Here is a 21,245-nt window from a genome sequence, read left to right as displayed (position 1 = left end):
TTGGAGGTCAGTGGGTGTCAATGGGACTCAATGGCTGTCAATGGGGGGTCAATGGGACTCAGTGGTGGTCAACGGGGGTCAGTGGGTGTCGATGGGACTCAATGGGTGTCAATGGGACTCAACGGGTGTCAATGGGACTCAGTGGGTGTCAGTGGGACTCAATGGGACTCAGTGGTGGTCAATGGAGGTCAATGGGTGTCAATGGGACTCAACGGGTGTCAATGGGACTCAGTGGGTCTCAATGGGAGGAGTCAATGGGGCTCAATGGGTGGAGTCAATGGGGCTCAATGGGGATCTATGGGTCTCAATGGGGCGGATGTGCAGCGCGCCGGGACCTGGCGTCCATCGTGTCCGAGGTGCTCATGTACGTGCTTATCGTGGGGGGTCAATGGGGCTCAATGGGAGGAGTCAGTGGGGATCAATGGGGCTCAGTGGGGATCTATGGGTCTCAATGGGGCGGATGTGCAGCGCGCCGGGACCTGGCGTCCATCGTGTCCGAGGTGCTCATGTACGTGCTCATCGTGGTGCTCACGCTGTGGCTGGCCGCAGAGATGCTCTACTGCTACCGCAAGGTGGCGGCGGCAGCCCCGCCCCCCGACAGCGCGTGCGTCACCCGGGGGGGCGGGGCCAAAGGGGGGAAGGGGCGGGGCTAAAGGGGGAAGGGAGAAAGGGGTAGGGTCAATGGGAAATGGGGTGTAATCAGTGGGAAAGGGGCTGAGCGGATGGGAAAGGGGGCGTGGTTAAGGGGGAAGGGGTGGGGCTAAAGGAGAAGGGGAGGGGATAATGGGAAAAGGGGCAGGGCTAAAGGGATAGGGCCAGTAGGAAATGGGTGTATCAATGGGGGTGAAATCAATGGGGGCTGAGCCAAGGGAAAAAGGGGGCGGGGCTTATCGGGGTAGGGGAGGGGCTAAGGGGTAAAGGGGGTGGGCCAAAAGGGGGAAAGGGGAGGAGCTAAAAGGGATTGGGGTAGGGTCAATGGGAAAGGGGTGCTGTAGGGGTCTGAGGGTGCTATGGGGGTCTATAGGGTGCTATGGGGGTCTATAGGGTGCTATGGGGTGCTATGGGGGGTCTATAGGGTGCTATGGGGTGCTATAGGGTGCTATGGGGTGCTATAGGCTCCCTGTCCCCCCACAGGTCCGAGTACCTTGCCATCACCTCGGAGAGCAAAGAGAACTGCGCAGGGGTGCAGGTGGCCGAGTAGCACCCATGGGTGCTGCTGCCCCCCCCCTCCCCTATAGCACCCCCTATAGCACCCATAGCACCCACCCCCCCTTACACAGCGCCCCCCCTGCAATAACCCCCCCGGGGGGGGCGACCCGGCCCCCCCCTGCACCCAGCACCATTGCACGGCTCCTATGGAAGGGGTACAGCACCCATGGGTGCTCCTGTGGATGGCTGTTGGCACCCATGGGTGCTCCTGTGGATGACTGTTGGCACCTATGGGTGCGCCTATGGATGGACTCAGCACCCTATAGAAGGTCCCAGCACCCATGGGTGCTCCTATGGATGGCTGTTGGCACCCATGGGTGCTCCTGTGGATGGCTATTGACACCTATGGGTGCTCCTATGGATGGACCCCAGCACGTTAAAGAAGGACCCAGCACCCATGGGTGCTCCTGTGGGCGGCTATTGACACCTATGGGTGCTCCTATGGATGGACCCAGCATGTTAAAGAAGGACCCAGCACCCATGGGTGCTCCTTTGGACAGCTGTTGGCACCTATGGGTGCTCCTATGGATGGACCCAGCGCGTTAAAGAAGGACCCAGCACCCATGGGTGCTCCTGTGGGCGGCTATTGGCACCTATGGGTGCTCCTATGATTGGACCCAGCACCCATGGGTGCTCCTGCAGATGGCTGTTGGCACCCATGGGTGCTCCTATGGAAGGACCCACAACAACCCCACCCTGCCCCCAGCACTGAGCTGTGCATGCAAATGAGCCAGATGCAAATGAACTTATGCTGATCAGCTCCGCGCTGATTGGCCCTATGCTGATGAGCCGCGCAAGCTGATTGGCTGTATGCAAATGAGGGGGCGGCACACGATGTCTGATCTGCAAATGCACTTTATGCAAATGAAGCCCCCCGCTAGTGACTGTGTGTGTATGCTAATGAAGGTGTGAACATGCTAATGAGAGGGTGAATTATGCAAATGACAGGCAAATTAGGGTTAACGGTGCAATGCGTTGGTTATTAGTTATTTGAATAACTAACCGGATGATATGGTTAGTTATTCAAATGAGTCTCATTAAGGATGCAAAATGCGTGTCATGGAGGGTGTGTGCTAATGAATATGCTAATCACTCATCATGCAGTAGGCATAGGGGATAGTGCTGAGAGAATGCAGTGATTATAGCGTATATGCAAATGAGTCGGTACGGTAATTAGATGATATGCAAATGCGTCCATAAATGGGCAATATGCAAATCAGGCCCTGCATTGATTGGGTGGTATGTAAACGATGTGGTATGGTAGCTAATGAGTATGCAAATGAGTGGATATGCTAACAAGGAGATACGCAAATGAAGCAATATAAGCAATGGGTGGCATGCAAATGATGCGGTGTAATTATGACCCATTATGGAAATGAGGGTGTGATATGCAAATGAAGCTGTCGATATGCAGATGAGCAGTCTTGCTAATCAGGCTGCATGCAAATAAGACTATATGCAAATGAGGCTCTACGCAAATGAGTCTTCAACCCACCAGGCCTGTGAGCTCTGTATGCTAATGAGTTCTATATGCTAATGAGTCCTATGCTAATGAACCCCATGCTAATAGGTGTCCTTCTAGGCACCAACCAATCAATCTGTTATGCAAATCAGCCCCATGTTAATGAGCTCGATGCAAATGAGACACTTAAGCCCCGCCCACATCCAGGCGGTGGCGGGAAAATGACGCAATAAGGGCGGGAACGGGCGGTGACGTCAGTGATGGGATGGGCGGGTTGTTCGTGGCTTAATGGGGAGGGGGTGATGACGTCATTAATGACGTCCGGCCCGACCGGTTTGGGGGCTTCAATGGGGGGAAGCGTCGGCGGTGACGTCACCCGTTTGGCGCGCAATTACGAGCGTTTTTGGCGCGCCCTGACTCAATGAGAGGGTTTGGGGGGGGGGGGGGAGGGGCAATGATGGGGTTCGGGGGGGGAGGGGCGGGGTTTAAGGGGGCCCCCCCGCGGCTGCAGCCCCAGAACGGAGCCGAACGCGTCCGGTGCAGGCAAGAAACGGGCGGGGGGCGTTTGGGGAGCGTTTTGGGGCGTTTGGGAGCGTTTTGGGGCCGTTTGAAGGCGTTTGGGAGCGTTTGGGGGCGTTTTGAAGGCGTTTGGGAGCGTTTGGGGCGTTTGAGGCGTTTGGGAGCGTTTGGGGGCGTTTTGAAGGCGTTTTGGGGCGTTTGGGAGCGTTTTGGGGCGTTTTGGGGCCGTTTGAAGGCGTTTGGGAGCGTTTTGGGGCGTTTGAAGGCGTTTTGGGGCCGTTGAAGGCGTTTTGGGGCGTTTTGAAGGCGTTTTGGGGCGTTTTGAAGGCGTTTTGGGGGTAATTGCGGGCGTTTGGGGGCGTTTCAGTGCATTTGGGGGTGATGTTTGGGGTAACTTAAGGGGTTTGGGGGTGTTTGGGGCGATTGAGGGCGTTTTGGGGGTAATTACGGGCGGTTTGGGGCGTTTGCGGGTGTTTTGGGGGCGTTTAGGGGTCAATTTTGGGGTAGCTAAACCGGTTTGGGGGTGTTTTGGGGGCGTTTGTGGGGTTACTGAAGTCGTTTGGGGGCCTTTCAAAGGTAACTACAGGCGTTTGGGGAGGGTTGAGGGCGTTTTGGGCTTTTGGGGGGTAACTAAAGGCGTTTGGGGGCGTTTTGGGGGTAATTAAAGGTGTTTGAGGTGTTTTGGGGTAATTAAAGGCGTCTGGGGTGTTTGGGGTGTTTTGAGGTGGTTTTCAGGGTGTTTGAGGGCGTTTGGGGTCCTTGGGGGGTAAGTGCAGGCGTTTGGGGGTGTTTGGAAGCGTTTTGGGGGTAACTAAAGGCGTTTGAGGGTGTTTTGGAAGCGTTTTGGGGGTAACTAAAGGCGTTTGAGGGTGTTTGGGTGCGTTTTGGGGTCATTGGGGGTAGCTCCAGGCGGTTTGGGGTGGTTTGGGTGAATTTGGGGGCATTGAGGACATTTGGGTCACTTGAGGGGGTTTTGGGGACACTCATTGGGGTGGTTTGGGGGCAGTTTGGGGTGGTTTAGGGGTGTTTTGGTATGTTTCGGGGTATTTGGGGGTGTTTCAGGGTATTTTGGGGTATTTGGGGGTGGTTGAATTGTATTTTGGGGGGGTTTAGGGGTATTTTGGGGTGTTTTGGGGTGGTTTAGGGTATTTCGGGGGGGTTTAGGGCTATTGGGGTGTTTGGGGGGTATTTTGGGGCTATTTGGGGGGGTGGGGGTATTTGGGGGTGTTTTGGGGGTGTTCTAAGGGTATTTGGGGGGGTTGGGGGTATTTTGGGGTGGTTTAGGGTATTTGGGGGTGTTTTGGGGGTGTTCTAAGGGTATTTGGGGGGTTGGGGGGGTTTTGGGGTGGTTTAGGGTATTTGGGGGGGTTTTAGGGCTATTGTGTTTTGGGCGTATTTTGGGGCTATTTGGGGGGGTTGTGGGGTGTTTTAAGGGTATTTTGGGGTGTTTCAGGGCTGTTTTGGGGCAATTTTGGGGGGGTCGGGGTATTTGGGGTGTTTCTGGGCTATTTTGGGGTGTTTTGGGTGTTTTAAGTATATTATGGGGTGTTTTGGGGCTATTTAGGGGTGTTTTGGGGATATTTTGGGGTGTTTTAAGGGTATTTAGGGTTGTTTTGGGGCTATTTGGGGGTGTTTTGGGGCTATTTTGGGGTGTTTTGGGGCTATTTGGGGGTGTTTTAAGGGTATTTAGGGTTGTTTTGGGGCTATTTGGGGGTGTTTTGGGGCTATTTTGGGTGTTTTGGGGTGTTTTAAGGGTATTTTGGGGTGTTTTGGGGTTATTTTGGGGTGTTTTGGGGCTATTTTGGGGGTGTTTTGGGGTGTTTTTAAGGGTATTTTGGGTGTTTTGGGGCTATTTTGGGGTGTTTTGGGGCTTATTTTTGGGGTGTTTTGGGGTGTTTAAGGGTATTTAGGGTTGTTTTGGGGCTATTTGGGGGTGTTTTGGGGCGTTTTAAGGGTATTTAGGGTGTTTTGGGGCTATTTGGGGGTGTTTTTGGGTCGGTTTTGGTGACGGGGGTGTCGGGGCCGCAGGTGGGGGGGGCCATGGGGCGCTTGTGCCGGTGCCGGGGTCGCAGACGGGGTCAAGGTCGGGGTCAAGGTCGGGGTCAGCGGCGGCAGCGCCAGAAGCCCTGCGGGTGCCCCTGCAAGGTACGGAACGGGGGGGGGATTTGGGGGGGGTGGGGGGAATTTGGGGGGGTTGGGGGTGAATTTTGGCCTTTTGGGGGTGAATTTGAGCACTTTGGGGTGAATTTGGGCGTTTTCAGGTAATTTGTTTTATTTTGGGGGCTGAATTTTAGCAGTTTTGGGGTAAATTTGGGCGTGTGAGGTAAATTTGGGAGTTTTGAGCGTGAAATTGGGCATTTTGGGGGTAAACTTGGGCCGGTTTGGGGTGAATTTGGCTGTTTTCAGGGAAATTTGGGCAGTTTTGGGGTGAATTTGGGCATTTTGAGGAAAATTTGGGCGGTTTTGGGTGAATTTGGGCGGTTTTGGGGTGAATTTGTGTGTTTTTGGGGTGAATTTGGGCGGTTTTTGGGTGAATTTGGGCATTTTGAGGTAAATTTGGGCAGGTTTTGGGTGAATTTGGGCGGTTTTGGGGTGAATTTGGGCGGTTTTGGGGTGAATTTGTGTGGTTTTGGGGTGAATTTGGGCGGCTTTGGGGTGAATTTGTGTGGTTTTGGGGTGAATTTGTGTGTTTTTGGGGTGAATTTGGGTTGTTTCCTTGGGGGCCACCTCTCACACCTCCCCTTTGCAGCCCAGCTGCTGCCCGTCGATGACATCACCGATGACGTCGCCGATGACGTCACCGCCGCTCGCCGTCACCACCACCTACATCATCTGGCCCCCCCCGCCATCACCACCATGGGGGGGCCCCGCGTGGCCGTTGTTGGGGGTCCCGAGCCCCCAAAATGTTGCTTTTAGCCCCAAAATGTTGCTTTTAGTCCCCAAAATGCTGCTTTTAGCCCCAAAATGCTGCTTTTTGCCCCCAAATACTGCTTTTAGCCCCCAAAAATGCTGCATTTTGCCCCAAAATGTTGCTTTTTAGCCCCCAAAATGTTGCTTTTAGCCCCAAAATGTTGCTTTTAGCCCCAAAATGTTGCTTTTAGCCGCCAAAATGTTGCTTTTAGCCCCCAAAATGTTGCTTTTAGCCCCCAAATGTTGCTTTTAGCCCAAAATGTTGCTTTTAGCCCCCAAAATGTTGCTTTTAGCCCCCAAAATGTTGCTTTTAGCCCCAAAATGTTGCTTTTAGCCCCCAAAAATGTTGCTTTTAGCCCCAAAATATTGCTTTTAGCCCCCAAAATGTTGCTTTTAGCCCCCAAAATGCTGCTTTTAGCCCCAAAATGCTGCTTTTAGCCCCCAAAATGTTGCTTTTAGCCCCAAAATGTTGCTTTTAGCCCCCAAAATGTTGCTTTTAGCCCCAAAATATTGCTTTTAGCCCCAAAATGTTGCTTTAGCCCCCAAAATGTTGCTTTTAGCCCCAAAAATGCTGCTTTTTGCCCCAAAATACTGCTTTTAGGCCCCAAAATGTTGCTTTTAGCCCCCAAATGCTGCTTTTTGTCCCAAAAATCTTCATTTTGTGGCCGTTTGGACCCTAAAGAATGGTTTTTAACCCCAAAATTCACCTTCCCCCTCGAGCCCCCCCCCGTTCCCAAAGGGAATTTGGCAACGAAGCGACCTGTGCCCCAAAACCACCGGTTTTCACCCCAAAACCACCCTAAACCACCCCAAAACTGCCCAAATCTGACAAAAAACGCCCAAATTTGTCCCCAAAACGCCCAAATCCACCCAAGAATGCCAAAATTTACCCCCAAAACACGCAAATTTAACCCAAAACGCCCAAATTCACCTAAACCCGCCCAAATTTACCCAAATTCGCCCAAATTGGGTTAAACTTCATCCGCCCCGAAACTTTGCCCCAAAATCGGAGGTTTTGGGGGTGGGGCAGAACCCAATCGATCCCCGGCCCCAAAATGACGGGTTTTTAACCCAAAACGCGACCTCGCGGGGGGGATTTGACCTAAAAACGCTGTTTTCACCCCAAAAAACACTGGGAAACGCTGGATTTCGCTGCGAAAACGCATCGATTTGATACCCAGACCCGCTTTTGACCCAAAAAGCGGCGTTTTCAGCCCAAAAACGTCGGGAACCGCGGGGTTTCGCTGTGAAAATGAATAAATTTGACACCAAAGCTCTTTTTTGACCCAAAAAGCGGCGTTTTCAGCCCAAAAACGTTGGGAAACGCTGGATTTCGCTGTGAAAACGCATAAATTTGATACCCACAGCAGTTTTTGACCCAAAAGCGGCGTTTCAGCCCAAACGGGGGGGGGGGGGGGGCATTCGCTCCTCGCCCCCGAATTCCCCTTTTCCACCTTAAAACGCGGAGGTGATGACGACATCGAGTCCTTTTGGCGCCAAAAAGGGGCGGGGCACATCCGGGTGTGTGGGAGGGGGCGGGGCCAAGGGAGGGGGCGGGGCCATGGAGGGAGAAGGCGCCACGGGGGGGGTCGCGCTCCTGACCCGGGTCCTGCCGGGGGGGGGAGGGGACCGGAAGTTGGGGGGGGAGCCCCTGGCGGTGGGGGTGAGTGGGGGAGGGGGCTACGGGGTGCTGTGGGTCTCTATGGGTCTCTATGGGTCTCTATGGGGTCTCTATGGGGCCTCTATGGGTCTCTATGGGTCTCTATGGGTCTCTATGGGTCTCTATGTGTCTCTATGGGTCCCTATGGGTCTCTATGGGTCTCTGTGGGGTCTCTATGGGTCCCTGTGGGTCTCTATGGGTCTCTATGGGTCTCTATGTGTCTCTATGGCGTCTCTATGGGTCTCTATGGGTCTCTATGGGTCTCTATGGGTCTCTATGGGTCTCTATGGGTCCCTATGGGGTCTCTATGGGGTCTCTATGGGTCTCTATGGGGTCTCTATGGGTCTCTATGGGTCTCTATGTGTCCCTATGGGTCTCTATGGGTCTCTATGGGGTCTCTATGGGGTCTCTATGGGGTCTCTATGGGTCCCTATGGGTCTCTATGGGGTCTCTATGGGTCTCTATGGGTCTCTGTGGGGTCTCTATGGGGTCTCTATGGGTCTCTATGTGTCTCTATGGGTCTCTATGTGTCTCTATGGGTCCCTATGGGTCTCTATGGGTCTCTATGGGGTCTCTATGGGTCCCTGTGGGTCTCTATGGGTCTCTATGGGTCTCTATGGCGTCTCTATGGGTCTCTATGTGTCTCTATGGGTCTCTATGGGTCTCTATGGGTCCCTATGGGTCTCTATGTGTCTCTATGGGTCTCTATGTGTCTCTATGGGTCTCTATGGGTCTCTATGGGTCTCTATGGGGTCTCTATGGGTCTCTATGGGTCCCTATGGGTCTCTATGTGTCTCTATGGGTCTCTATGTGTCTCTATGGGTCTCTATGTGTCTCTATGGGTCCCTATGGGTCTCTATGGGTCTCTATGGGTCTCTATGTGTCCCTATGTGTCTCTATGTGTCTCTATGGGTCTCTATGGGTCTCTATGGGGGTCTCTATGGGTCTCTATGGGTCTCTATGGGTCTCTATGGGTCTCTATGGGGTCTCTATGGGTCTCTATGGGTCTCTATGGGTCTCTATGGGGTCTCTATGGGTCTCTATGGGGTCTCTATGGGGTCTCTATGGGTCTCTATGGAGTCTCTATGGGTCTCTATGGGTCTCTATGGGTCTCTATGGGGTCTCTATGGGTCTCTATGGGTCTCTATGGGGTCTCTATGGGTCTCTATGGGTCTCTATGGGTCTCTATGGGGTCTCTATGGGTCTCTATGGGTCTCTATGGGTCTCTATGTGTCTCTATGGGGTCTCTATGGGTCTCTATGGGTCTCTATGGGGTCTCTATGTGTCTCTATGGGTCTCTATGGGTCTCTATGGATCTCTATGGATCTCTATGGGGGTCTCTATGGGTCTCTATGGGTCTCTATGGGTCTCTATGGGGTCTCTATGTGTCTCTATGGGTCCTCTATGGGTCTCTATGGATCTCTATGGATCTCTATGGGGTCTCTATGGGTCTCTATGTGTCTCTATGGGTCTCTATGGGGTCTCTATGGGTCTCTATGGGGTCTCTATGTGTCTCTATGGGTCTCTATGGATCTCTATGGATCTCTATGGGTCTCTATGGGTCCCTATGGGTCTCTATGGGGTCTCTATGGGGTCTCTATGGGTCTCTATGTGTCTCTATGGGTCTCTATGGGGTCTCTATGGGTCTCTATGGGTCTCTATGGGTCTCTATGTGTCTCTATGGGTCTCTATGTGTCTCTATGGGTCTCTATGGGGTCTCTATGGGGTCTCTATGTGTCTCTATGGGTCTCTATGGGTCTCTATGTGTCTCTATGGGTCTCTATGGGTCTCTATGTGTCTCTATGGGTCTCTATGGGTCTCTATGTGTCTCTATGGGTCTCTATGGGTCTCTATGGGTCTCTATGTGTCTCTATGGGTCTCTATGTGTCTCTATGGGTCTCTATGGGGTCTCTATGGGGTCTCTATGGGTCTCTATGGGTCTCTATGTGTCTCTATGGGTCTCTATGGGTCTCTATGTGTCTCTATGTGTCTCTATGGGTCTCTATGTGTCTCTATGGTCTCTATGGGTCTCTATGGGTCTCTATGTGTCTCTATGTGTCTCTATGGGTCCCTATGGGTCTCTATGTGTCTCTATGGGTCTCTATGGGTCTCTATGGGTCTCTATGGGTCCCTGTGGGTCCCCGCAGGTTTCCCAGCTCCTGTTGGGGGCGCTGCAGTGCGCGCTGGGGGCGGGGCTGTTCGTGGCCCTGCAGCACCCGGTGGGGGCGGAGCTCGGGGCCCCCATAGGGGCAGGAGCCGTGGTGAGGGGGGGGCACTTGTGGGGCAGGAGGGGGAACACTTGTGGGGCAGGAGGGGGAACACTTGTGGGGCAGAGGGGGAACACTTGTGGGGCAGAGGGGGAACACTTGTGGGGCAGGAGGGGGAACACTTGTGGGGCAGAGGGGGAACACTTGTGGGGCAGGAGGGGGAACACTTGTGGGGGCAGAGGGGGAACACTTGTGGGGCAGAGGGGGAACACTTGTGGGGCAGGAGGGGAACACTTGTGGGGCAGAGGGGGAACACTTGTGGGGCAGGAGGGGAACACTTGTGGGGCAGAGGGGGAACACTTGTGGGGCAGAGGGGGAACACTTGTGGGGCAGGAGGGGGAACACTTGTGGGGCAGGAGGCCACTTGTGGGGCAGAGGGGGAACACTTGTGGGGCAGGAGGGGGAACACTTGTGGGGCAGGAGGGGGAACACTTGTGGGGCAGGAGGGGGAACACTTGTGGGGCAGGAGGGGGAACACTTGTGGGGCAGGTGGGGGAACACTTGTGGGGCAGGAGGGGGGGCTCTTATGGGGGTTGATGGGGGGCACTTGGGCTGAGGGGGCACTTTTGGGGCAGGGGTGGCACTTATGGGGCAGAGGGGGCACTTACAGGGCGGGGGGGCAGTTGTGGGGCAGAGGGAGCACTTATGGGACAGAGGGGGTGGTTGTGGGTGGAATTGAGGGGTGGGGTTATGGGGTGGTTATGGGGCAGGGGGTGGTTATGGGGTGGTGGACACTTACAGGGCACTTATATGGGGTGCTATGGGGAAGGGTGGGCTCATATTGGACCGGGGGGAGCACTTACGGGGTGGGCCCCACTTATGGGGCAGAGCGTGACCCACATCTGCCCCCCCAGCTGATGGTGTCGGGGGCGGTGCTGGTAGCGATGGCGCAGAGGCCCTCTGTGGGGCTGGTGAGTGGGGGGAACACTTATGGGCAGCTGTGGGGTGCTATGGGCTGGCTATGGGGCAGATATGGCATGCTATGTGTTGGCTGTGGGGCAGCTGTGGGGTGCTATGGGCTAGCTATGGGGCAGCTACGGGGTGCTATGGGCTAGCTATGGGGCAGCTATGGGGTGATATGGCCTGCCTATGGGGCAGCTATCAAGTGGCTATGGGGCAGCTATGGGGCACTATAGAGTGCTGTGGGGCACTATGGGATGCTGTAGGGGTACGGTGGGGTGATATGGCTTGGCTATGGGACACGATGTGGGGCAGGTGACCTGGGGGGGGGGTGTGACCCATAGAGTGCCCCATAGGCTCACGTGTGGGGCTGCCCCATAGGCGCGGGCAGCGCTGGCCCTGGGGGTCGTGGCCTCCATCGGCTCCTTCCTGGCACTGGGGCTGCAGGGGCTGCTCCTGCCCCACACCTGCCCCACGTGCTACAACCTGGGGCCCTCCCACGAGGTAGGGGGCGCTATGGGGTCTCTATGGGTCTCTGTGTTTCTCTATGGGTCTCTGTGGGTCTCTGTGGGTCCCTATGGGTCTCTATGGGGTCTCTGTTGGTCTCTATGCATCTCAGTGTTTCTCTATGGGTCTCTATGGGGTCTCTATGGGTCCCTATGGGTCTCTATGGGTCTCTATGTGTCTCTATGGGGTCTCTGTGGGGTCTCTATGGGTCCTCTATGTGTCTCTATGGGTCTCTGTGGGGTCTCTATGGGTCTCTATGTGTCTCTATGGGTCTCTATGTGTCTCTATGGGTCTCTGTGGGGTCTCTATGGGTCTCTATGGGTCTCTATTGGGGTCTCTATGGGTCTCTATGGGTCTCTATGGGTCTCTATGGGTCTCTATGGGGTCTCTATGGGTCTCTATGGGTCTCTATGGGGTCTCTATGGGTCTCTATGGGTCTCTATGGGTCTCTATGGGGTCTCTATGGGTCTCTATGGGGTCTCTATGGGGTCTCTATGGGTCTCTATGGGTCTCTATGGGTCTCTATGGGGTCTCTATGGGTCTCTATGGGTCTCTATGGGTCTCTATGGGGTCTCTATGGGTCTCTATGTGTCTCTATGGGTCTCTATGTGTCTCTATGGGTCTCTATGGGTCTCTATGGGTCTCTATGTGTCTCTATGGGTCTCTATGGGTCTCTATGGGTCTCTATGGGTCTCTATGGGGTCTCTATGTTTCTCTATGGGTCTCTATGGGTCTCTATGGGTCTCTATGGGGTCTCTATGTGTCTCTATGGGTCTCTATGGGTCTCTATGGGGTCTCTATGTGTCTCTATGGGTCTCTATGTGTCTCTATGGGTCTCTATGGGTCTCTATGGGGTCTCTATGTGTCTCTATGGGTCTCTATGGGTCTCTATGGGTCCCTATGGGTTCCTCACCCATCCCCGCCGCCAGGGGGCGCTGCTGGGCGCGCACGCGCTCCTGATGACGTCAGCGGCGGCCGGGGCCGCCCTCGCCGTGACCGGGTCCGTGGCGGCCGCCAGGGGGCGCCCAAAGGCGGGGGGCGGGGCCGGTGAGTGCGGGGGGGGGGAGGGGAATGGGGCGGGGCCAAAAGGGGGGCGTGGCCACGACCCTGACCCCGCCCCCTCTTTGCCCCCTCCCCCCAGCCCGTTGTGATCTACCAGACGTCACTTCCTGCGTCGGGGGGCGGGGCTTAAGCGAGGCCACGCCCCACCCCCCCTTCTGGCTCCGCCCCTCAATAAAGGTCTATGGGCGCTATAGGGTGTTGTGGGGCTCTATGGGGCCTTATAGGGTTCTATAGGGCTCTATGGGGTGCTATAGGGTGTTATGGGGCTCTATGGGGTGCTATAGGATGTTATGGGGCTCTATGGGGCGCTATAGGGCTCTATGGGTGCTATAGGGTGTTACAGGGCTCCATGGGGTGCTATAGGGTGCTATAGGGCTCTATGGAGTACCATAGGGTGCTATAGGGCTCTATAGGGTGCTATGTATGGACCAGTGCATCCCAGTATGGGCCAGTATAACCCAGTATAGCCCAGTATGGACCAGTATAGCCCAGTATGGACCAGTATAGCCCAGTATAGCCCATTATGGACCAGTACATCCCATTATGGACCAGTATAACCCAGTATGGACCAGTATAACCCAGTATAACCCAGTACATCCCATTATAGACCATTACTCCCAATAGGGCACCTTAAGCCCCGCCCCTTTCCCTTAAGCCCCGCCCCCGGACGCAGCGCCCCCTAGCGGCGGTTACCAAACAGATCCTTTATTGGGGGGGGACCCCAAAACCTCCCCCCCCCCCCCAATGGGACCCCCCCATTGTGGAGGGGTCCCATTGAGGGGGGCCTATGGGGGGGACAATGGGGGGTAACAATATGGGGGTGCTATGGGGCGGGGGTCTCATATGGGTGCTATGGGGTGGGGGGACCCAATATTGGGGTGCTATGGGGTGGGGGGACCCAAAATTGGGGTGCTATGGGGCAGGGGTCTCATATGGGTGCTATGGGGTGGGGGTACCCAATATTGGGGTGCTATGGGGTGGGGGGGACCCAAAATTAGGGTGCTATGGGGCGGGATTCTCATATGGGTGCTATGGGGTGGGGGGACCCAATATTGGGGTGCTATGGGGTGGGGGGACCCAAAATTGGGGTGCTATGGGGCGGGGGTCTCATATGGGTGCTATGGGGTGGGGGGGACCCAATATTGGGGTGCTACGGGGTAGGGGTACCCAAAATTGGGGTGCTATGGGGGGGGTCCCCTATGGGTGCTATGGGAGGGGTCCCATATGGGGCAGTCCCCTTGGGGTCTATAGGGGGGTGCTATGGGGTGGGGGGTCCCAATATTGGGGTGCTATGGGGCAGGGTTCTCATATGGGTGCTATGGGGGGGGCGACCCAATATTGGGGTGCTATGGGGCGGGGGTCTCCTATGGGTGCTATGGGGTGGGGGTCCCATATGGGGTACTCCCATTGGGGTCTATAGGGGGGTGCTATGGGGTGGGGGGACCCAATATTGGGGTGCTGGGGGGGGGGTCTCCTATGGGTGCTATGGGGGGTCCTATGGGGTGGGGGGTCCCAATATTGGGGTGCTGTGGGGGGGTCCCATATGGGGCAGTCCCATTGGGGTCTATAGGGGGGTCCTATGGGGTGGAGGGTCCCAATATTGGGGTGCTATGGGGGGTCCCCTCGCGTGCAAGGTGCAATTATGGGGGGGCACCCACTTTTGGGGCACCCCCCCCTTATAATGGGTGCTGGGGGGGGGTCCCCTCTTGGGTGGGGGGGGTCCCCACAATGGGTGCCCCCCATTGGGGTGTCCTTGGCTCCGTGGGGGGGGGACACACCCCCAAATCCCCCCCTCCCCCCATCCCCATTCATTAACATGGGGGGGGAGGGGGGGGGTCATGCTCCAGGGGGCGGGGCTACGCCGTGGCCGCGGGGCTGCTGGGAAAGAGGAGGTCAATGGGGGGGGGGGGGGGGGGGGGCATTATAGAGACCCAAAATCGCTTTATTCACCCCAAAACCTTGCCCCCCCCCCCCCATTGGTGGCACTTACTGGGGGTCTTGGTCGGCTGCCGGGGGTCCGGGGGGCTGTAAAAGGGGGGGGCAATGGGGGACCCCAATATGGGGGGGGTCAGTGTATGGGGGGGGTCTCATTATCGGGGTCTATGGGGGTGGTTCCCATTATCAGGGTCTATGGGGTGGGGGTTCTATTATGGGGGGGTCCCATTATGGGGGTCTATGGGGGGGTTCCCATTATGGGGTCTATGGGGGGGTTCCCATTATCGGGGTCTATGGGTGGGGGGGTTCTTATTATCGGGGTCTATGGGGGGGTTCCCATTACGGGGGTCTATGCGGGGGTTCCCATTATCGGGGTCTATGGGGGGGGGTTCCCATTATCAGGGTCTATGGGGGGCTTCTCATTGTCGGGGTCAGTGTATGGGGGGGTTCTCATTATCGGGGTCTATGGGGGGGGTCCCATTATGGGGGTCTATGGGGGTTTTCCATTATCGGGGTCTATGGGGGGGGTTCTCATTATCGAGGTCTATGCGGGGGTTCCCATTATCGGGGTCTCTGGGGGGGGTTCTCATTATCGGGGTCTATGGGGAGTTCCCCTTATCGGGGTCTATGGGGTGGGGGTTCTATTATGGGGGTCGATGGGGGGGTTCCCATTATTGGGGTCTATGGGGCTGGTCCCATTATCGGAGTCTGTGGGGGGGTGGTTCCCATTATGGGGGTCTATGGGGGGTTCTCATTATCGGGGTCTATGGGGGGTTCACATTATGGGGGTCTATGGGGGGGTTCTCATTATCGGGGTCTATGGGGGGTTCACATTATGGGGGTCCATGGGGTGGTTCCCATTATCGGGGTCTATGGGGAGGGGGGGTCCCTTTATGGGGGTCTATGGGGGGGGGTCCCATTATCAGGTCTATGGGGTGGTTCTCATTATCGGGGTCTGTGGGGTGGTTCCCATTATCAAGGTCTATGGGGGGGGTTCTCACTATCGGGGTCTTACCTTGGCTCCGCCTTTTTGCACTTGAACTTCTTACCTGGGGGTGCAGAAAAAGAACCCAAAATGGGGCGGATTTGGGGCATTTTGGGGCGGTTTGGGGCATTTTGGTTGAAGGTGGCGTTTGGGGGCGTTTAGGGCATTTTGGGGTGTTTTGGGGCAGCTTTGTGGTGTTCTCAGGCGTTTTGGGGTGGTTTGGGGCATTTGGGGCATTTGGGGGCATTTTAGGCCCCTTTAGGGTGTTTTGGGTGGGTTCGGGGCGTTTCTTAGCGTTTTGGGGCAGTTTAGGGCGTTTTGGGCTGGTTCAGTGGTGTTTGGGCAATTTTGGGCTGGTTTGGGCTGGTTTGGGGCCATTTTAGGCCATTTTAGGCATGTTTTGGAGTGTTTTGGGGGTATTTGGGGCTGTTTTGGGTGGGTTTGGCTGGTTTAGGGGTATTTTGGGCTGATTTTTGGCGTTTTCTGGCTATTTTGGGGTATTTTGGGCTGATTTTTGGCTGTTTTGTGGGTATTTGGGGCTGATTTTGGCTGTTTTGTGGGTATTTTTCGGTGTTTGGGGCTTTTTGAGCTGTTTTGGGGTGTTTTTGGGGGGCTTTTTCTGCTGATTTTGGGGTATTTCGGGGTGTTTTAGGTTGTTTGGGGGTAATTTTGCTATTCTGGGATGGTTTAGGGGTGGTTTTGGGGCGTTTTGGGCTGATTTTGGTGTATTTGGGGCTGATTTTTGGCTGGTTTGGGGCATTTTGGGCGGGTTTGGGCTGGTTTTGGGGTATTTTTGGGTGGTTTTGGGTGTTTTGGGCTGATTTTGGGTTGTTTTGGGGCGGGGGGGCACTCACTGAGCGCGATGAGGACCCCGAGCACGAACATGACGATGGCGAGAACCAACCCCGCCAGGCGCAGGGACTCGTAATCTGTGGGGAGACCCAAAAACACCCGAAATCAACCCAAAAACACCCAAAAATCAACCCAAAACACCCCCAAAACACCTGAAATCAACCCAGAAACACCCGAAATCAACCCAAAAACACCACCAAAACACCCAAATCAACCCAAAAACACCCGAAATCAACCCAAAAACACCCCCAAAACACCTGAAATCAACCCAAAAATACCCGAAATCAACCCAAAACACCAAAAATCAACCCAAAACCACCCGAAATCAACACCCAAAAAACCCCAAACACCCGAAATCAACCCCAAATGACTCAATAACACCCGAAATCAACCCAAAACTGCTCAAAATCACCCAAACCACCCCCAAAACAGACGAAATCCACCCAAAATGACCCCAAAACACCCAAATTCAACCCAAGCCACCCGAATTCAACCCAAAACCACCCGGAATTAACCCCAAAACAGCCGAAAATTAACCCAAAATTATCCCAAACCACCGGGAATTAACCCCAAAACGCCAAAATCACCCCAAAACACCCGAAATTAACCCAAAATCCCCCCCAAACCAGCCGAAATCAGCCCCAAACCACCCCTAAAACTCCCGAAATTAACACAGAGCACCCGAAATCAACCAAAAATTTCCCAAAACCACCCGAAATTAACCCAAAATCACCCCCAAACCAGCCGAAATCACCCCCAAACCACCCCTAAAACTCCCGAAATTAACTCAGAGCCCCGAAATCAACCCAAAATTTCCCAAAACAGCCCGAAATTAACCCAAAATCAGGGAAAATCACCCAAAATTAAACCAAAACCAACCAAAATCACCCGAAATAAAACCAAAACCGCCCGAAATCACCCCAAAATGACCGAACACCGCCGAAATCAACTGAAAAAGGCACAAAACCACCCGAAATTAACCCAAAATCAACCAAAACCACCTCCCCCCCCCGAAATTAACCCAAACCGCCTAAAATCAACTCAGAAACACCCCCAAAACGCCTGAAATCAACCCAAAATCAACCAAACCACTCAAAATCTACCCAAAACCACCCCAAACCTTTCGAAATCACCCAAAATCACCCCCAAATAACACCCCAAACCAGCCCAGATCACCCTAAAACACCCAAAGCCACACAAAATCACCCAAAATCACTCCAACCCAAATCACCCCCAAAACACACCAAAATCACCCCAAAACACCAAAAAAAGAAACCAAAATTACCCAAAACACACCAAAACCACCCCAAAATCATCCAAGTCCCCCAAAACTCCTCTCTGCACCCCAAATACTCCCCTATGGGCCCCCCATATACCACAATAGCACCCCCATACACCCCTATAGCACCCCCATATACCCCTATAGCACCCCCATACACCCCTATAGCACCCCCATATACCCCTATAGCACCCCCATATACCCCTATAGCACCCCCATACACCCCTATAGCACCCCCATATACCCCTATAGCACCCCATACACCCCTATAGCACCCCCATACACCCCTATAATCACTCCCCATACACCCCTATACACCCCCATACAGCCCATAGCACCCCATACACCCCTATAGGCACCCCCATATACCCCTATAGCACCCCCATACACCCCTATAGGCTCCCCATACACCCCATAGCACCCCATACACCCCTATAGCACCCCCATACACCCCTATAACACCCCCATATACCCCTATAGCACGCCCATACACCCCTATAACACCCCATAGCACCCCCATAGCACCCCCATATACCCCTATAGCACCCCCATACACCCCTATAGCACCCCCATACACCCCATAGCACCCCCATACACCCCTATAGCACCCCCATACACCCCTATATCACTCCCCATACACCCCTATAGCACCCCCATACAGCCCATAGCACCCCATACACCCCTATAGCACCCCCAATACACCCCTATAGCACCCCATTTACCCCTATAGCACCCCCCATACACCCCTATAGCACCCCCATACACCCCTATATCACTCCCCATACACCCCTATAACACCCCCATACAGCCCATAGCACCCCAATACACCCCTATAGCACCCCCATATACCCCTATAGCACCCCCATACACCCCTATAGCTCCCCATACACCCCTATAGCACCCCATACACCCCTATAGCACCCCCATACACCCCTATAACACCCCCATATACCCCTATAGCACGCCCATACACCCCTATACACCCCATAGCACCCCCATAGCACCCCCATATACCCCTATAGCACCCCCATACACCCCTATAGCACCCCCATACACCCCATAGCACCCCCATACACCCCTATAGCACCCCCATACACCCCTATATCACTCCCCATACACCCCTATAGCACCCCCATACAGCCCATAGCACCCCCATACACCCCTATAGCACCCCCATACACCCCTATAGCTCCCCCATACACCCCTATAGCACCCCCATACACCCCCATAGCACCCCCGTACACCCCTATAGCTCCCCCATACACCCCTATAGCACCCCCATAGCACCCCCGTACACCCCTATAGCACCCCCATATACCCCTATAGCACCCCCATACACCCCTATAGCTCCCCCATACACCCCTATAGCACCCCCATACACCCCATAGCACCCCCATATACCCTCTATAGCCCCCCCATATACCCCTATAGCACCCCCATACACCCCTATAGCACCCCCATATACCCCTATAGCACCCCCATATACCCCTATAACACCCCCATATACCCCTATAGCACCCCCATACACCCCTATAGCACCCCCATATACCCCTATAACACCCCCATATACCCCTATAGCACCCCCATACACCCCTATAACACCCCCATATACCCCTATAGCACCCCCATACACCCCTATAGCACCCCCATATACCCCTATAGCACCCCCATACACCCCTATAGCACCCCCATACACCCCATAGCACCCCATACACCCCTATGGCCCCCCCATATCTCACCGTAGTTAAAGGGGTCCTTGGCCCGAGCGGCTTCTGGAGGGGGGGGGGATGGGAATAGGGGGGGATCCCATGGGATGGGGCTGGGATCAATCCCCCCCCCCCCCCCCCCCCCGATGCGGGCGCAGCCGCAGCGCAACGCGCAGTGCGGGGCCGCGCAGCCCATAGCGCCCCATAGCGCCCCATAGCATCCATCCGGTACCCACCTGTATCCTGCCCCCCCCACCCCAGCATCCATCCTGCACCCCATAGCACCCTATAGCCCCAATAGCACCCTATAGCCCCCATAGCACCCCAATAGCAGCCTATAGCACCCCAGTAGCAGCCTATAGCCCCCCAATAGCCGCCTATAGCACCCCATTAGCAGCCTATAGCGCCCCATAGCATCCATCCTGCACCCACCTGTATCCTGCAGCCAGCACCCCATTAGCATCCCCATAGCACCCTATAGCCCCCCATAGCACCCAATAAGCAGCCTATAGCACCCCATAGCAGCCTATAGCACCCCCTAAGCAGCCTGTAGCACCCCAATAGCAGCCTATAGCGCCCTATAGCATCCATCCTGCACCCACCTGTATCCTGCACCCAGCACCCCATTAGGATCCCCATAGCACCCTATAGCCCCCCATAGCCCCCGTAGCACCCAATAAGCAGCCTATAGCACCCCAATAGCAGCCTATAGCACCCCAATAGCAGCCTGTAGCACCCCAATAGCAGCCTATAGCGCCCCATAGTACCCTATAGCATCCATCCTGCACCTACCTGTATGCTGCACCCAGCACCCCGTTAGCATCCCCGTAGCACCCATCCTGCACCCCATAGCACCCCATAGCGCCCCTCCTGCGCCCCATAGCATCCGCCCTGCATGCTGCATCACCCTGCACCCACCCTGCACCCACCTGTATCCTGCACCAAACACCCGATAGCACCCATCCTGCATCCCCATAGCGTCCCATAGCACCCATTAGGCACCCCATAGCACCCATTAGCACCCCATAGCACCCTTTAGCACCCCATAGCACCTATCCTGCATCCCCATAGCACCCTATAGCACCCATCCTGCATCCCATAGCATCCCCCCCGCATCACGTCCCCATCAGCATCCACCTGTATCCTGCACCCAGCACCCTATAGCATCCCCATAGCCCCCCCAGAGCCCCATTAGCACCCCATAGCAGCCATAGCACCCCCTAGAGCCCCATTAGCACCCCTAGCACCCCATAGCAGCCATTAGCACCCCATACATCCCTCCCTGCATCCTTCACCCCTCAGCATCCATCCTGCACCCACCTCCCCATAGCGCCCCATAGCAACAACTAGCACCCCATAGCAACAACTAGCACCCCATAGAGCCCCATTAGCACCCATAGCGCTCCATAGCACCCCATAGCATCCTCCCCTGCATCCTTCACCCCTCAGCATCCATCCTGCACCCACCCCCCCCAGCACCCCATAGCAGCCATTAGCACCCCATAGCACCCATCCTGCACCCCATAGCATCCCTCCCTGCATCCTTCATCCCTCAGCATCCACCCTGCACCCACCTGTATCCTGCACCCATCGGGCCCCATAGAGCCCCATAGCACCCCATAGCGCCCCATAGCGCCCCATAGAGCCCCATAGCGCCCCATAGCGCCCCATAGCGCCCGTACCCCCCATAGCTGCCTCCGTAGGGGTCGCCATGGCTCTCGGCTCCCTTCGGCTCCACTCGGTACCGGAGCGATGCGGCAGCGGGGGGGGGGGGGGGGGGGGGGGGGGGGGGGAGGAGATGCGGAGGCCACGCCCACCGGAGCAGGACCCCCCTCCCCCCCATAATGGGAGCAAAACCACCCAGAAACGCTGTAAAACGGCCCCAAAACGGCTTGAATCGGCCTAAAAAACGGTTTAAAGCAGCCGAAAAACGCTTTAAAGCAGTCAAAAACGCTTTAAGTCAGCCTAAAAATGATCTAAAACAGCCAAACC

At 55.4% G+C, this 21,245-nt stretch overlaps 2 protein-coding genes across 2 annotated transcripts; one reads left to right on the top strand and one right to left on the bottom strand.

Moving 5' to 3' along the window:
* Positions 1-7,661: 7,661 nt before the first annotated feature.
* On the top strand, positions 7,662-13,179 carry LOC133263370 (uncharacterized). Its single transcript, XM_061443117.1, has 7 exons — positions 7,662-7,763; positions 9,908-10,021; positions 10,882-10,938; positions 11,309-11,431; positions 12,364-12,481; positions 12,576-12,696; positions 13,152-13,179. Exons 1-7 carry the CDS (start codon positions 7,662-7,664, stop codon positions 13,177-13,179), a joined length of 663 nt encoding a protein of 220 aa, XP_061299101.1.
* Positions 13,180-14,286: 1,107 nt separating this feature from the next.
* On the bottom strand, positions 14,287-21,037 carry LOC133263372 (FXYD domain-containing ion transport regulator 7-like). The gene is made up of 6 exons (XM_061443119.1): positions 20,936-21,037; positions 19,287-19,319; positions 16,271-16,345; positions 15,447-15,480; positions 14,483-14,521; positions 14,287-14,371 (listed from the first exon to the last, which is right to left on the bottom strand). The coding sequence occupies exons 1-6, from the start codon at positions 20,964-20,966 to the stop codon at positions 14,353-14,355; spliced, it is 231 nt and encodes a 76-aa protein (XP_061299103.1). The 5' UTR covers positions 20,967-21,037; the 3' UTR covers positions 14,287-14,352.
* Between the last annotated feature and the right edge of the window lie 208 nt (positions 21,038-21,245).

This window comes from Pezoporus flaviventris, unplaced genomic scaffold (assembly GCF_033815535.1).
Source record: "Pezoporus flaviventris isolate CSIRO_AGI_PZ_B2104156 unplaced genomic scaffold, CSIRO_AGI_Pfla_v1 ptg000292l, whole genome shotgun sequence".
In the NCBI taxonomy this organism is placed as follows: domain Eukaryota; kingdom Metazoa; phylum Chordata; class Aves; order Psittaciformes; family Psittacidae; genus Pezoporus; species Pezoporus flaviventris.
Note: the sequence above shows the minus strand (reverse complement) of the source record. Positions and strands in the feature narration are given on the sequence as shown.